Raw genomic sequence first — 16,670 nt, 5'->3', positions numbered from 1 at the left:
GCCATACTCCAGTATGATGACACAAGCGGCTCCTGCATGGTGAAGTGGATGCATCTGTCAAGTTGCAAGATGTTGAAATATCTACATTTCCTTTTCGTTATGTGTATTGACTTTAACCTCACTACATCCTATCATAGATGAATGTTACAAGTATTTATAAACTTGAAGTTCAAAAAATCATACAGTATCATCCATCAGGAGATAAGTGATGTATTCCCCGTACAACAGAGAGATGGAAAAAGTATTCAAATGTTTTTCCGCACCTGTAGGGACCCCCCCCCCCAACCCCGGGCGATCTGACCTGCCTTACCTTGAGGCAAAAATTCACAAAAATATTAAACACAACAGCGACGCCAACACAAGAAAATTATTTACCTATTTTCGCATCTGTCGTCTGGTAGTACAGAGATTATTTCTCTTTATCGTGGTTCTTATGGATAATGGATCCCTAGGATCAAAGTTGGCAGAGAAGATTCATTCTAAAGAACACCTATGATAAAGGTGATTTCTCTAAATCTTTTACCCCAAATCCCCGTCTAGTATTACTTTCGTTCGTGGTCAAGGGTAAAGGTAAATCTCACCCTTATGGCAGAGATGATTAAGGCTCTCATTCACCTGTAATGCCCTCAATACCTCAATAATAACGGGCATGCTAATCACTACCCTGGCTCCGTTTTCCATAGCGTAAACATCGCTGGGATAAATCTGTTAATTCTCCTCCCTGGGAGGGAGGGGGAGACATAAAGGCGTAGAAAGCTTGGGCTCGCTTCAAAAAAAATGCTTCAGGGATTAATAAGGAAGAAAGATAAAAAAAAAAAAGATGTCTTATCCATAGCAGATATGTGACTAAGATTATGTGGTAAAACCTTTGGACGTTTATAGAGGTAGATAGATTAATTGTCAAATGTATAGGTAGACAGACAGACAGACAGACAGACATGGATACAAAGATATACGAGAACACTGACAGATGGACACAATGACAGACTTAGAGAGAGAGAGAGAGAGAGAGAGAGAGAGAGAGAGAGAGAGAGAGAGAGAGAGAGAGAGAGAGAGAGAGAGAGAGAGAGAGAGAGAGAGAGGCAGGAATACCCGTGTTCCTGACAGGCTGAGTCGGACGTACCTCCCTCACTGACACAAGCTTTGATCTTTAATCTACAGATACACTCAGAGATAGTCGACCAGACGTACAGATGGACAGATAACTATACAGACAGGACGAACACACGATACGTCACGGTCTTACAAAGTTCATCTTACTCTTACAGACCTATACACACGGAGGAGGCAGTTCACATGAACACAGCTTCATTACGCAGGTCGATTTTGGTTACTGAACACCACTGAAGAGTCACACTCAGTTGTTTACAGGATCAGTGAATATAAATTCAATTGCCTTTGGCACAAGAACGGTATTTCCCTGAATGCATTATTGCTAACACATTGTGCAATTGTCTGGTAGCCCATAACACACACACACACACACACACACACACACACACACACTTCCCAGACCGATCCCCCCCCCCCCCCCATCGATCTTTCAAACAACCTTACTTCTCCTCTTCCTCGAGCTTATCCCCTCGCTCTCCACTTGCCTTCTCCTCCTCCTCCTCCTCCTCCTCCTCCTCCTCCTCTTCCTCGTCCTCCTCCTATCTCCCTCCCCCTTTCCTCGAAGACGTCCTCCTCACACTCCACTGCCCCCCCCCCCCCCCCTGCTCCTCCAGGATGTCCCCCTCGCCCTCCACTTTCCTCCTCCTTGGAATTCTTATTCCCAGACCCGCAGCTGCCGGAGACACTTGTTGGTATTGGTGGTTACTCCCTCGTCAGAGCCTCTTGCTCCTCTACAGCATTTCAATAATTCTGTAGATAATGAAAAATGTTTGTTTGTATGTGTGAACGTCATCAGGTATAACTGTATATTCTTCTCTGTATTGATACATTACAGAACATGTTACGCGGAGACAATCCGCCTCATCAGGTATAACCTCCACGCCAATGTTTATATATTTATTTCCCACTTAAGTTAGGGAGCGCCTCACGATAAGGAAAGAACGCAGCAGAAGATTAAAATCGAGTAAGAATGTTAGAAGTGTAAAGCAGATGGAGTATGGATTATGGGTATATTTACATGTAAACAGGAAGGAGATGTGTATTGATTAGTATGCTCAGACACTGTCTCCTGGGAGAATGGAAGACGTAACTGTGGGGATCTGAGGGACATTTTTATATATCATGTCGTAACAGTCAACCTCCCCCTAGACATGAGAGATGAGCACCTCGGCGGAGTGTAAAGGAGAGACATCTTGAGAGCATAATGTTTGTATATTGTCAGGCTACATAATGTTGTAGGCAGTTATAGGAAAGGCTGGAGTTTTGAGCTATGGCATAGATGTAGGTGTACAGATGTGCTTCACAAGCAATAATCAAAGCTATATACAAGGCTGAAATGCACAATAGTTTCCTGAGGTAGAATTGTGGTGTGAATTTAGTTATGAATATGTAGATCTGTGCAGTGATCAAAGGAAGATATAGAGATGAAAGGTTCAGTAGATATTGAGATACAACTGTAGTTGAGGCATATTGATGAGTTCGTAGACTGGACGTGAGTAGTGTTTGTATCAGGATGTATTGATGTCGGGATCCAGTATCTGTGAATATCAGGATCAGTGCTGGAAATGTCTTGTCTCTGTGGTGTGTCCAGGTCCTGATCTTGACGAGGGTGCGGGCGAGGCGAGGGGCTGGGCTGGGAGCAGGGTAGGGAAGGAGGAGGAGGTAGGGTGAAGAGGAGAGGAAGAAGGGTGATGGAGAGGAGCGAAAGAGAGGGAGAAGAAGAAGAGACGCAGAGAGTAAATCAGGAAATTAGCATATGGTAAAGAGAAGAATGTAAGGAAAAGAGGATAAGTAAGGCTGCGGTGGTAGAGGTGTGGCGTAAAGCCAGACTTGTGGTGGCGGATGGTGGCTGTAACACAGAACCAGAGGTGTGGAGGCAGGGCAAGCGAGCATTGGCCCTGGACGCTCCCTCACATTGTAGTGTCGCTGGTGGAGCCGACCTGCACGGAGCTCATTATACTACGTGGGTCATATCCCGCGTCTGCAGTTACGAGGCTGGAGTGGGAGCGGCCCATCCACACCCACACACACACACACACACACTCACACACACACACACACACACACACACACACACACACACACACACACACACACACACACACACACACCTGGGGTGCTGAGGTTGATGGGGAGGTCAGGGAAGAGAGAATGTTGGAATATACAGGGAGAAGAAGGTAGAAGAATGGAAGACTAGGGAGGAGATAAGGGTGTGGCCGAGGAGCGACTGAAGGAGAGATCCTTATATGGACTCAAACTGGACGCTGGCTTATACCTTTTTCCTTTTCATGTCTTCTGCTCCTATACGAAAGGTAGGATCTCTCTCTCTCTCTCTCTCATCTCTCTCTATCTCCTCTCTATTCTCTCTCTCTCTCTATCTCTCTCTCATCTCTCTCTCTCCTCTCTCCTCTCTCTCACTCTCATCTCTCTTCTCATCTCTCGCTTCACTCTCTCTCTCCATCTTCTCTCTCCCTCTCTCCTCTCTCTCTCTCTCTCTCTCATCCCCCCCTTCTCTCTCTCCTCTCTCTCTCTCTCTCTCTCTCTCTCTCTCTCTCTCTCTCTCTCTCTCTCTCTCTCACACAATCTCTCTCTCTCAACTCTCTCTCTCTCTCTCTCTCTCTCTCTCTCTCTCTCTCTCTCTCTCTCTCTCTCTCTCTCTCTCTCTCTCTCTCTCTCTCTCTCTCTCTCTCTCTCTCTCTCTCTCTCTCTCTCTCTCTCTCTCTCTCTCTCTCTCTCTCTCTCTCTCTCTCTCTCTCTCTCTCTCTCTCTCTCTCTCTCTCTCTCTCTCTCTCTCTCTCTCTCTCTCTCTCTCTCTCTCTCTCTCTCTCTCTCTCTCTCTCTCTCTCTCTCTCTCTCTCTCTCTCTCTCTCTCTCTCTCTCTCTCTCTCTCTCTCTCTCTCTCTCTCTCTCTCTCTCTCTCTCTCTCTCTCTCTCTCTCTCTCTCTCTCTCTCTCTCTCTCTCTCTCTCTCTCTCTCTCTCTCTCTCTCTCTCTCTCTCTCTCTCTCTCTCTCTCCTCTCTCTCTCTCTCTCTCTCTCTCTCTCTCTCTCTCTCTCTCTCTCTCTCTCTCTCTCTCTCTCTCTCTCTCTCTCTCTCTCTCTCTCTCTCTCTCTCTCTCTCTCTCTCTCTCTCTCTCTCTCTCTCTCTCTCTCTCTCTCTCTCTCTCTCTCTCTCTCTCTCTCTCTCTCTCTCTCTCTCTCTCTCTCTCTCTCTCTCTCTCTCTCTCTCTCTCTCTCTCTCTCTCTCTCTCTCTCTCTCTCTCTCTCTCTCTCTCTCTCTCTCTCTCTCTCTCTCTCTCTCTCTCTCTCTCTCTCTCTCTCTCTCTCTCTCTCTCTCTCTCTCTCTCTCTCTCTCTCTCTCTCTCTCTCTCTCTCTCTCTCTCTCTCTCTCTCTCTCTCTCTCTCTCTCTCTCTCTCTCTCTCTCTCTCTCTCTCTCTCTCTCTCTCTCTCTCTCTCTCTCTCTCTCTCTCTCTCTCTCTCTCTCTCTCTCTCTCTCTCTCTCTCTCTCTCTCTCTCTCTCTCTCTCTCTCTCTCTCTCTCTCTCTCTCTCTCTCTCTCTGGCAACATGAATGTCAATATCTGTGAGCGGAGGCGCAAGACAGGGTCAGCAGCAGCAGCCAATATGAAGGTTTTTGTGGTGGTCCGGGTATGGCTGTCTGTTCACCTGCTTTTGCCTTCAACTTTTAATTTCCTGTGAGACAATATCGATCATGTATTTACATATGTACTGAAGACAACCAGAGAGGAGGAGAAAAAATTCATATTATATATATCAGATCAAGTTTCTTATTCTGTGCCACTACAGAGCGAGTTCAGTGAAGGATGTGTGTTCATGCAAGACATCATCTCATGAGTTCATTCATTATGGTATTTTCCTCCACGCTTTAAAACCGATGGTTGCCAGAGTTCAGAAAAAGCGGATACATTATAATTTTCCGATCAAGTCTTTAATTTTCTCCCAGCATGTAAATACATTGGCAAGAGGCAATGGTGATTACAAGGTCGTCTCGTTTTCCTGCACTATCGGGGTCTGTTTGGGTTAAGTCGTTGGTCCGTGAAGAGGCTATGACCCCTGCCCGATTAGCGTAATCAGTTGCCCGCCAGAGGTTTTAAAGGGCAGGAAATTTCAGGAAATCCTCTCTCACAGAGAAAACATTTTCTAAAAAATGAAAAAAAAAAAATTTCTTTGGGCCAAAAGCTCGAAAACGCCTATTTTTCTTGTTTGAATGTAAAATTGGTTGCAGTCTTCCAGAAGTGTACAGAGAGGACACGAAAAGCTACATAGTTTTACACATCAGGAAACACCTTAACTCTCGCTATGGTCGCTTGAGGCACGGTACCCTAACCTTCTAAGTCGCTATATGGACCACCACACTGGTGTATTGTGAAGACACTTAAACGGGTCTACAAAACAGACCACTGAATTTTCTCGATGATCTTTTGGACCAGATCCTATATGAATGTCTCCTCTGGTCTCTCTCTACTCCGACACATGTTCCTATATAGTAATATTCACATAAAGGCAACTAAATTCCCTTCTGACAATGGTAGCATCGAGGAAACATGTGCACCTCCACTGTGGTCACACTAAGACAGATGGCTCTCCTCAACTGGGCTCCGTAGGGATGAGCGGAAACTCTTGCATTGGTCTCCTGGAAAAGGTAAAGTCTTGGACCGAAGGATCATCCAGAGCCCTGCACTCGTCACCACATGTGGACCAACAGGATTTCCAGTGTTTGTCGCTTAAGTAAAGACACATCTAGCTGCCTACTCTTCTCCCTTTGACATGGGAAGGTACCTCAGCACCTGCATAAGCTTCCTACAATTCTACAAGTTCCTACGTCTTGTTGAATTATTTAGAATCAGAATCAGTCTCCTCCCTAAGCACTTGACACCACACACAAAAGCTAGAAACAGAAAAGAAGATAACAGTCGACACGTTCCTTGTACCTAATCAAGGTAAGATACTCAGTATAAAGGTAAACTATGCAACAACAATAAGACTAAAAATTCCATATTATAGAATGTTAAGACAAATCATCGTAAGATACAACTGACAAAGTAGAGACTCTTGGTACTCGTCACTACAGTTATAACCTAAGAAACAAAATAGTTCATCCGACAACGAAACAAAAGCATCAAAGAAATCTCGAATTGTAAGATCACAAAAGTCGTTGGACTGAAACTACATGGACCATTTTCAGCAGTACACCAAACGATAGGAATCTTGTGATGAGAAATGGAACTTAGTAATACACGTGAGACCGATGAAGGAAGCCTGTTCAACATGGAACTGATTTGTAAACCTAAGTATTTTTGGCAAGGACAAAGGCGATTGGTACATTCAATACCCAGAGCTTAAAATGGAATCGAGAGATTGACAAGATTTTAGTCGAGTAAATCACTTTGTCCACATAGCCGCCTGAGAGCAGCTTAGGAACATAAGCTTAATAACATTGGATGTCCTGCCTGGTGATCATGTGTCCTCACTTCTTCATATTCTTCAACAAAACAGTCGCTCAGTTCACGCACGAGTGCACTCAGCAGGGACCATCTTAGTCCACCGTCTAATAGAAACTGACTCCTCAAGTTAGATGAGGTTCTCGAAACCATTTGCTAAGAAAGCCTTTGATACCCACAAGTTAAGCTCCTTGTGGAGTTTGCTAAACCATTTCCTAATATTTTCCAGATCTTCTCTTTTATTCTATTCGTTTCAGTGTTGTTCATTGTTATATTTTCTATTTTAATTTTTGTTTTTAATCATTTCTGTTTTTTGGCTCATGATGCTTGAATATCAAAATGCTTTCCAATTATTCTAGTTTTTTTTATCAATTAACTTTACCACACTTTTTCCACTTTGCAGCATTTCCTTTATCGACTGCTGTCTTTTCTTGACTTCATTTATATCATGCCTTCATTTATCTCTACATATCTATGTCTTTTTTGTGTTTTTCTTGAATTTTGTTCTCTCCTCCTGTGTGTTGTTTCAGTTCATCCACAGGTCCTGTACTCGCTCACACTCACTACTTTCTCTTTTCCAGTGACCCACTTACCTTACACCTCTCGATCTTCTGCATCTTCCCACTTCTTATTGGCTGTTCCCCCCCCCCCCCCTCTCTCTCTCTCTCTCTCTCTCTCTCTCTCTCTCTCTCTCTCTCTCTCTCTCTCTCTCTCTCTCTCTCTCTCTCTCTCTCTCTCTCTCTCTCCGTGACCAGCTGTGAGGGCGACCGTACCTACCCTATGTTTACAGGGTCTCCTGACAGTGCTAACCAGACGAATAAACCGAGAAATTCAAAATTTATTTTCTTCAGCATCAACGTCAGTCACACAGAACAGTTACCGGAGGAACACTACGTTCTCCTGAATCCCATTTTCGCCATAATAATTTGATAGAACACACAAGGAGGATATATTGAAAAGCCATGGCAGGCAATATCTTAGACAAGACGTTTTAGAAGGAAAGGTCTCAGAACCAGCATTAAATCTCCTCCCGTTTGTCTGTTAGTTACATCTATCTGTTACACCCATTAAGAGAGTACTAATAACGGGACAGGGGTGGATGAATCATCCACATTTATGAAAAAGGTTGAATGTTATGCAGAGATGAGGGATTGATATGTAGAAAGAATGATGAAAAGAGGCGTTGACTGTGTACGTCGTGGCGGAAAACCCCTTAAGACACAAGACGTCATGAGATAACAATGGGGAGGACATGACAAGCATATTTGTAGCCTCTAATAAGGTTCGAGAAGTTGGGGTTTGGGCTGCTTGTCTTGGGGGAAAGAGGTGGAGAAGGAGGAGGAAGAGAGAGAGAAGGAGAAGAGGGTTAGGGAGGAAGAAAATGAAGAAGAAAGAAGAGGAGGAGGAGGAAAACGAGTCCCAGATACAAAGAGAAAGGGGAAGTCAGAGATCAAAGAGAAAAGTGAAAGAAAAGCGAAAGACATGTTTAAAGGGGATATGTGAGGGAGAGAGAGAGAGAGGGGGGAGGTCGTTCCGCTAGTCAGGTAGGAAGATGACTCGAGGGTCGTTGAGAACAGGTGAGGTCACTGCCCCTTGGGACGGGTCACGAAGTAGGGTCAAGTAAGGTCAAGGAGTGGGACTTGGGGGGGAGGAGACATGGGAAGTAGAACACTTAGAAGTGTGAAGATGAGGGGAAGTTAGAGGCTTCATGATGGATGGATTTGTAAGGTAAGGAGCGAGCTAGTGCTGGGGTGCAGTGGACAAGACATGTAGCAGGACATTGAGGACTGGATGACTGGGGATGACTGGGAGGAAGAGTTGACTGGACAGGCAGCGGAGACGACGGTGACTAATGTCGAGATGAATGATGAAAGGAAGTGAAGGAAGGAACGGAGAATTCAGTACTTGAAGAGGTGGGGGTGGAGAAGAACGAATAATGAAGCAGACAAAAGAACAGAGGATGAAACAAAAGAGGGAATAAAGAATAAAGAAAGGGATAGTGGATGAAGTAGAAGAATGGTCGGAGACTGAAATAAACAAAGGAACAGAGAATATGGGTGAACTTTACTAGCTAATTCTTTATTTTCTTCCTACTGATGAACACTTTTACCACAGTTCATTCAACTTATTTGAATCTGATCCAAGCAGGCGAGGAAAAAAAACAGTGAAAAAAGGAGAAAGAAGGAAATAACGAGGGAAATCGAAAGAGATGAGGATATAAATGCAAGAGAAATTCTGAAAAAAGCAAGAAAGAAAACAACATAATCATTCATAAACAACCATCTGTGCCAACAGGAGAAACAACAATAAAAGTAAAAACAAGAACAGGAGCAACGACTCTACTTGTAACAAGAACACTGGAAAATGACAGTATCATCAAAACAAATACATTACTCAGCACATGAGCTTCGCGAGAATAAAATCTTTTTTGATATTTGTTTCCTCCCGCAGCCGGAGCCGGAGGGCGGAGTGGCCACAGGCGGAGGAAGAGAAGGTGGTGGAGATACAGTAGGTGGGGGAAGAAGGAGGAAGGTGGAGATGAATGGGGAGGAGGAGGAGGTTATTCACTTAAGGAAGGTAATAATACCTTAAGTTTCATTAGAGATGAAGACAGGATGATAAGCAGAACACACCTCCCCGACCACCTCTCTCTCTCTCTCTCTCTCTCTCTCTCTCTCTCTCTCTCTCTCTCTCTCTCTCTCTCTCTCTCTCTCTCTCTCTCTCCACAAAAAAATTGAAGAATTTACTACCACAGAGATTTCAGAGTATACTGTCATGGGGATTACTGAGTATACTGTCATGGGGATTACTGAGTATACTGTCATGGGGATTACTGAGTATACTGTCATGGGGATTAGAGGGTATACAACCAAGAGGATTAGAAAGTATCCTACCAAGGATATCTAATAGGAAAATGTGAAGGACTATTCATTCCCGACCCTGCTGCTTGTACAGGAATATTCCGTAGGAGAGCCACGAATATGGAATGGATATAAAATGTTGAGATTGTGTGTCAATGAAATTATGATTATGTTATGATATGTTTCTTCTTCTTGAACAGCTTTATACAATAAGCGATATCACTGGAGCGTGGAGGAGTACATGGATAGTGATGTGGTGAAGATGTAACTAGATGAGAGCATGAAGATACAAAACAGACAGATAGACGATGGAAGGAGGGAATCCAGCAATACCTAAAAACTCCTAAACCTAAAACCAAATCAACCGAACAGTCAAAATACCAAGAAAGATCTCAGAAAATATTGTTACATGGCCTCCCAGACTGAAGCCCACCCAGAATCCGAGCCATTGAAATGATTTTTAAAGTTACGTCAAATTTTCACCCATTTTGTGAAGGAGGGAAAGGAAGACGTACGTAGAGTGCGTATGTAAATAACGTGATCCTTCCCGGCCCTCCTACAGCAGGAGACATGTCAGTCCAGTGATGCGGTGTCCTTCATCGGCAGTGATGTCTCTCCATAGTCTTATGTCATATATATATATATATATATATATATATATATATATATATATATATATATATATATATATACAAACCATTTGGGGTACAAATTTTCAACCCACGAACTTTTCTTTTTTCCAATACCGGTGACTTATAGTGGGGCAGCTCACCCCGGGAACCGCTGCTTTAATAATTCCCTGCATTTTATCCCTTCAAAAAATACTACATAGTTCCGAAAATCCCAAAATTGCTCTTACTCTTCATTACTTTTTTCTTTTGATTTCTTGACACCGAAAGGAAATTTACGGTGAGGTAAGTTGCGTTTCTTCCATTTTCTGTGTTTGATCTCAGTACACTGTATCTTCTGGAAGTATTTAGAGCATGTAACTGTCCAGTCTGGTCAACACCGTCACGACGCCACTTCATGACACACAAGCAATTGACAAACAACTCAACTGCTTGTAGAGAGAGGTATAGATATTTCGGTATAGAGACATGTATGGATTCCAGTAGACATTAATGTTTTCATTCCAGGAAAATGTGGCTCTGTTGACTTTGATAACATTTGTGTTAATATTGAAACGTCTTGATCATGTTTCCTGTTGTGTAACAGTTCAGACATGATAGATTCCCTGTGATATTAATGATCCCAGAACTGGGGTCGAATGTAGGTCAGGTAATTATCCTTTACTGGCTATTTGTGCGGTACGGGGAGTTGTCATCCCGTCTCTTAACCTTGTTTATATATTTATATATATATATATATATATATATATATATATATATATATATATATATATATATATATATATATATATATATATATATATATGTGTGTGTGTGTGTGTGTGTGTGTGTGTGTGTGTGTGTGTGTGTGTGTAGACCCACTTGCTGTTCGTTGTGTGTTGTCGACCTCCCTCGACCTTTGGGCCGTTATCTGACCCTCTGCTAACATCAATTCGTGAACCAGAGTGTAAAATACTTGTTGTCAGTAGAAAACCGGCAATTTGGCCCATTATGTACCATCAATAACCGAAGCGAGGTCACCTCTCTCCCTACCGTTAGAGGTCAACCCTGAGACAGGTCACCTCTCTCTCTACCGTTAGAGGTCAACCCTGGAACAGGTTAACTTTCTCGATATCGTCTGAGGCCAATCAAGGAGAAACAACAGCCAGGATAGAACAGTTTTGTCCAATGACGTAAGAGGTCAACCCAAGGACATTTCAGTGACCCCAGCTAACACAGTTGTGGACATACAAACGAAGAGGGAAATTTTTCCTTCTCCCTAAACACAATGAGTGGCAGGTAAGAACAGAGAACGGCAGGTGAGAACATAGAATAACAGTTACAACACTGAAACTCATCAGAATGTTCATTAGTCATAAGCGCATTATCTGTCGTGTGTATAAATAATACAGACACTGAGAAAAAAGAGGAACATACATGTGGTGATATCAGTGTCTTGTTATGATGGTGTGGGTGGGTGGGGAGTGGAGGACCGGTTCTGGCAAGGTGGGGAGGCAGGAGGACGGGATGAGTCGAGATTATGGGGAGGAAGAGGGAGGGTCATGAGAAGAAGGTGGGGAGTAGGGAAACGGAGGGAGGGTGTGGGTGATCGTGTGGAGGAAGGGAGGGTAGGGAGAGGGCAGGCGGATGAGATGGACATTAAGGGGAGTAGGAAAACGTGAATGGGGAGGGGAGAGGGGGTAAGGACCATGAGGAGAAAACTCCCTCACCTCGAGTGTGGTGAGTCATGAGTAACAAATCATCCACAAGCCTTGTATTCCACCTGATGAGCGAAGTGAGTAAAACGGTAAACAAGAGACGAGGCTCAAACATGCAAATACCTCGTTCTTCCCCTTCATAACCATCGGATTGTGGCCTTTATTTCAGATTACGTCTGAAGCCATGTATCATACAGCTGAAGTCATGTATCAATATATCTTACATATCGTAACCTCCCACACTTTACTTTCCAAATTGTTCATAATTAGTGTTAACAGTGTTGTTTGGTGATGGTTCCTCCGACAAACTACCTTGTTAACTGTGTTAAGCTTGTCCAATTTCCAGTTTACCAACAAATAAGTCGAGAAGATGTTGCAGTTATATACGTAAACCTTTTATTTATCTATCTATTCATCTTTTGTAATCTATAAACTTTCTGTATCATCATCATCTCGGTGTACTGAATTTGATAATGAATACATGGTAACTGAGGTAGCCATATTGGAAGTGAGGTGGTATACTGTGGCGCAGTACAGGCAGAAGGCTGCCGGCAGGTGAGATGAGAGCACGTGTGTGCTGGGTCGGCCCACGACACGGGTAGGTTTCATGATAAGTTGTTATATTGTGTACGGCTGCAGTTAGATCTGGTCGTCCTCAACTTATATGCAGATTTGAAAACCTGGTTATATGTGTTGTTAATGTTATGTACGAATCTTGATCCTGTATTGTTTACGCTTTGACTTCGTAATAGCAGTATTTCAGTAAATATTTCGACTCGTTACCGTGTAATTTTCCTATGTGTATTTGAACTATTCCTTGACAATTTCCCTTGTTTCTCTGTTGTTTCTTTGTCATTGATAACCGAAGTGTTTTCAGTAGCTTTCATTCTTTTACTATAAAATTTTGTAATGTTTCGGTCAAATTGCACTAGTTTTAAACCTCCCTCAACATACAGCGAGGCTGTATGTGTTGACGGACGGGAGTACAAGCGTGAAGGGAGACGGATCACGGGAAATGAGGATGAGCAGCGTCAGTGGCGCGTCCTCCATCACTAAATGGAATGAAGGCTGTTCCGTGAACTGAAGCAACCAAAGGACCAGGAGAATACCTCCTGGGAATGAAGGGACGGGAAGCCCCCACCCCTTCCTGGGAAAGGGAGTCCCTCACCTGGGACTGAAGGGACGAGAGAACCTCTGCTGGGACTGAAGGGACGAGAGAACCTCTGCTGGGACTCGCGGAACTGGAGGTCATCTTCTGGGAGAGAAGATTGGAGGAACGGAGGAGACTAAAGGGAGTGAGGGGTGTCTACTATCGATCTCCTGCCCAGCTCCAGGTCGGGAATGGTCTCCCAAGCGAGACCCTGGGGAGCGGACGCTGTCTACCTCCACACCAGTGCCAGTGGTGGCCCGAGATTCATACACGTTATCACTAGTGACACACGTACGTACATCGCTTACATATATGGAGAGAGGGAGTGTTAGAAACTTGCTGACACATTCAAAGCATCGGTTCCAATAGTAAAAGATCCTGTATACAGGATGGGTGGGTATAAGCAATAAATTTCGATTCTTTTTTCATTGAGCAATGTCGTGAAAGCCATTTTTAGCAAGCCACTTCCACAGGGCAGTCATTCGTCGCCATCATTGACCTCTCTCTCCCCACCAGACTTAGAGGGCCAACGTGGTATTCACACCAGCTACACCGTATTTTCTTTTGATTTCCTGAGAATCTCCTTCCCTTTTGATCCTCTGCTCCTTGAAGTTGGTGGCGGGTCTTTACTGGGTTCTCAGAAAACGTGAAAAATACTTTCTTTTCTCTATTGCTGCTTGTACTCAAAGGAACGTGCCTTCATCTCATGGCCTCGGTTGCATTCATTTCTTGTCTTTCAGTTTGTATCTATTTTCGCATCATCTTGTTTAGCTGCTAAAGATGAGGTTACTTTCCTTTGTCTTGATCTTCTCGTCTCATTTGCGTGTGGGTTAAGTAAGCGTACAGCGACAGCCAAATCAAGCCTACACCCTGCTAGCGTTGACCAACCCCAAATGACCCAGCGACCTTGAATTTTGATCTCTTGAGCTCATTCCCTGATGGATGTATTCCATAGGATAGGAACGAGGACACTATGCTACGAATGCAATATGACCAAATTTGATTCGACGTCTCTAATCTTAACGAGTGAAGACATATTTCCTGACCAGGACATATCGGACATACAAATTTCATGTCACTATACGTGTTCACTATTGGCTGTTCTGACAGACAGACGTATCTGCCCTCCCTCTTCACTCGACGGTACTACTACACTAGAGTCTCGTCCGAGACTATTTCAGACCTCTGAACTGGAATGACATTATCATTTGTATCATGTACACTACTTTCTCCTTCTCCCCTTATATATATATATATATATATATATATATATATATATATATATATATATATATATATATATATATATATATATATATAAATATATATATATATTCATCTTTATGTAAAACATTGTATGATGTAATAAGGGAATGTAATTACACGTATATTAGTAGTTTGTGTGCTCGTCTGTAGAGGGACAAGTGTGCCGGCAGCTGTGGGTGGGGACACATGCTTGCTACGTTATCTGCGACACTCCTGTTGGTAAATTCAATTACGGAACTTGTTTCAGTCTCAAGGGCGGGAAAATCCTCACGTTGTCTTTTTGAGAAGTTTCGAAAGAGAGCCAGTTTCTGGCAAGTGTCTGGAGGGGAGGTGCCTGCTGGGAGTGGGTGCCTGGACGTTGGGGGATGGAGGAGGAGGTGCAAGGGGGAGAGGAAGAATAGGAGACGCGAGCGGTGAGGGTGTGGAAGAGGGGAAGGGACGAGGGGCGTAAGAAGGGGAGGAGGGGCGTGGACTGTGAGTAGGGAAGGAGGTGGAAAGAAGGAAGAAAATATTTAGGGTGAGGTAGAGGGGTATATCGTCAGGGAGAATTAAGGAGGATTTTTTTTCAAAACAAAAGATTCGCGAGGGTTTTGTTCAGACGGTGGTCTAGTTTCTCGATCATGAAAGACAGATCTCCATGAGTGGCTGAGGTAAACCTTGTTATCGTTCACCACAAACGGTAAACAACCTAATCTTAGCTATGTCAAGCTGGTCTATTGCCAGCCATCCTAGTGGTATATAGTAATATGCAGGGCAGGACATTCATGACTATTATCTTCTAATGGCTTTGCAAACGAGTAGTTCCATCAGATGCCTTTGATATCTGCACCAGAGTGGAAGATAGAGAGGCTGGAGTAGAGAAACAAGGGATCAGATATGGCGCGAAGGAACACATGGTTGGAGAGCTGGTCAGGGACACAGGAGTGGGTTGCGTCGCAGGAATCCTGGTAGAGAACGTTGAAAATTGAGGGAGAAACTGAATGGATGGAAGAGGTAAAGGCGCGTGGATAATAATGAGGAGGAAGGGAAGAAAAACGAAAGATGACGATGTGCAGCGGCCTCCACTTCCAACCGGGACGGTCAGCATTGTCAGTCCTCCCTTTCCGTGAGGTGTGAACCTTGGGAGTGTTGACTCGTTACTTGGAAGATTCCACTGGTGATCTGGTGGTGGGGGAGCGCAAGACTAGGGCTGTAGCGTGAGGGGATGACAAGGTAGCAAGGTAAGGAAGTGAAGGGGATGATAGAAGTGCGCTGATAGTCGACACCTACAGACAACACAATATTATATGAAGCAAATATAGAAATAAGCATGAGCAAGCAAAAAAACTGTGATGTTAATCGCAAATTAGGACGTCATCAGCAGCTGGTGCTGAGGTCTGAATCATTCCAAGATATTGCAACCCCTCCTTACCTTTAATTGGCATACACACTCACAGACCATGTCCTTTCCTCCATCCGCAGAAGCAAATGTCACCAACTCGAAGCTGACCTTCACACATGCTGGGTTTGTCGTAAGGAGCAGCTCGCACGACCTATGTAGCAGGTAAAGGATGCATTTGAATAGTGCCTTAACCTCAGTATGATTGCTCAGGAAAATGTCACAACATTATGTATAATGAATATGAAAAAGGAATGTCATTTTGCAGCACATCAACTGTTCTGTGTAATGTTTCAGGCTGTAACTGTAATGTTTCATCCTGTAACGAAAATATCGTGTTGGTTACAGGGTAGCGGTGTGCATAGTGATATGTTGTGACTTAAGGAGACGGAGTGGAGCCAGGACACACAGTTGTACCCATATGTTGGGGTGAGTAAGCAATTTTCAGTACAGGAATGTAGATAGTGCATTGTGGTGGTGGTTTGATTTATATAATGTTATTGAATCCTGTTCACTGTTTCACGTAGAAATACAAACTGTAGTCCTTGTTAGTTTTCGGTAACACATGAAGCATAAAAATAGTCTGCCACAGCATATTTAGAAATGTGATATATAGGAACTCGTCTGATGATTTCAGTATGCAAGGTATAATTGAATAGCGTCGCGTCAGGCAAATGTAATAAGCGGGCAAAATGGGTATGAATAACAAAATGTCTGCTGGCCAGATCATGAACATTGTCAATTTTCCATTATTCTATATTAGGTTGAATATGATGGCGTTGGGTATATTCAGTAGGTTGTTTTCAAAACTCATCTTTTGCGGCGAAGTTTTATACAAAGTCCCTCGTCATCTTGACTAATGCCAAGCTCGATCTGTATGATCACTCATGCTGACTCCGACCTAATGTGACCGATGCCGTGATGACGACCACCACCACCGCAGAGCCACACTCCCACCACACTCATGCCACACTCGTACCACACTCACGCCACACTCACGCCACACTTACGCCACACTCGCACCACACTCACGCCACACTTACGCCACACTCGCACCACACTCACGCCACACTCCCACCACACTCATGCCACACTCCCACCACACTCATGCCACACT

At 43.9% G+C, this 16,670-nt stretch overlaps 1 protein-coding gene across 1 annotated transcript in view; it reads left to right on the top strand.

Annotated features, from left to right (window-relative positions):
• Window positions 1–12,308: 12,308 nt before the first annotated feature.
• The window catches only part of Orc1 (origin recognition complex subunit 1), a 198,251-nt gene continuing 193,889 nt past the window's right edge, over window positions 12,309–16,670 (top strand). The window contains exons 1-3 of the mRNA XM_071678534.1: window positions 12,309–12,357; window positions 15,637–15,718; window positions 15,902–15,982. Coding sequence (XP_071534635.1) covers window positions 15,975–15,982 — 8 coding nt within the window. The 5' untranslated portion in view covers window positions 12,309–12,357; window positions 15,637–15,718; window positions 15,902–15,974. The remainder of the gene's footprint in view (window positions 12,358–15,636; window positions 15,719–15,901; window positions 15,983–16,670) is intronic.

The sequence above is a fragment of the Panulirus ornatus genome, chromosome 28, assembly GCF_036320965.1.
Source record: "Panulirus ornatus isolate Po-2019 chromosome 28, ASM3632096v1, whole genome shotgun sequence".
Lineage (NCBI taxonomy): Eukaryota > Metazoa > Arthropoda > Malacostraca > Decapoda > Palinuridae > Panulirus > Panulirus ornatus.
This window is presented reverse-complemented; position numbering and strand designations above follow the sequence as displayed.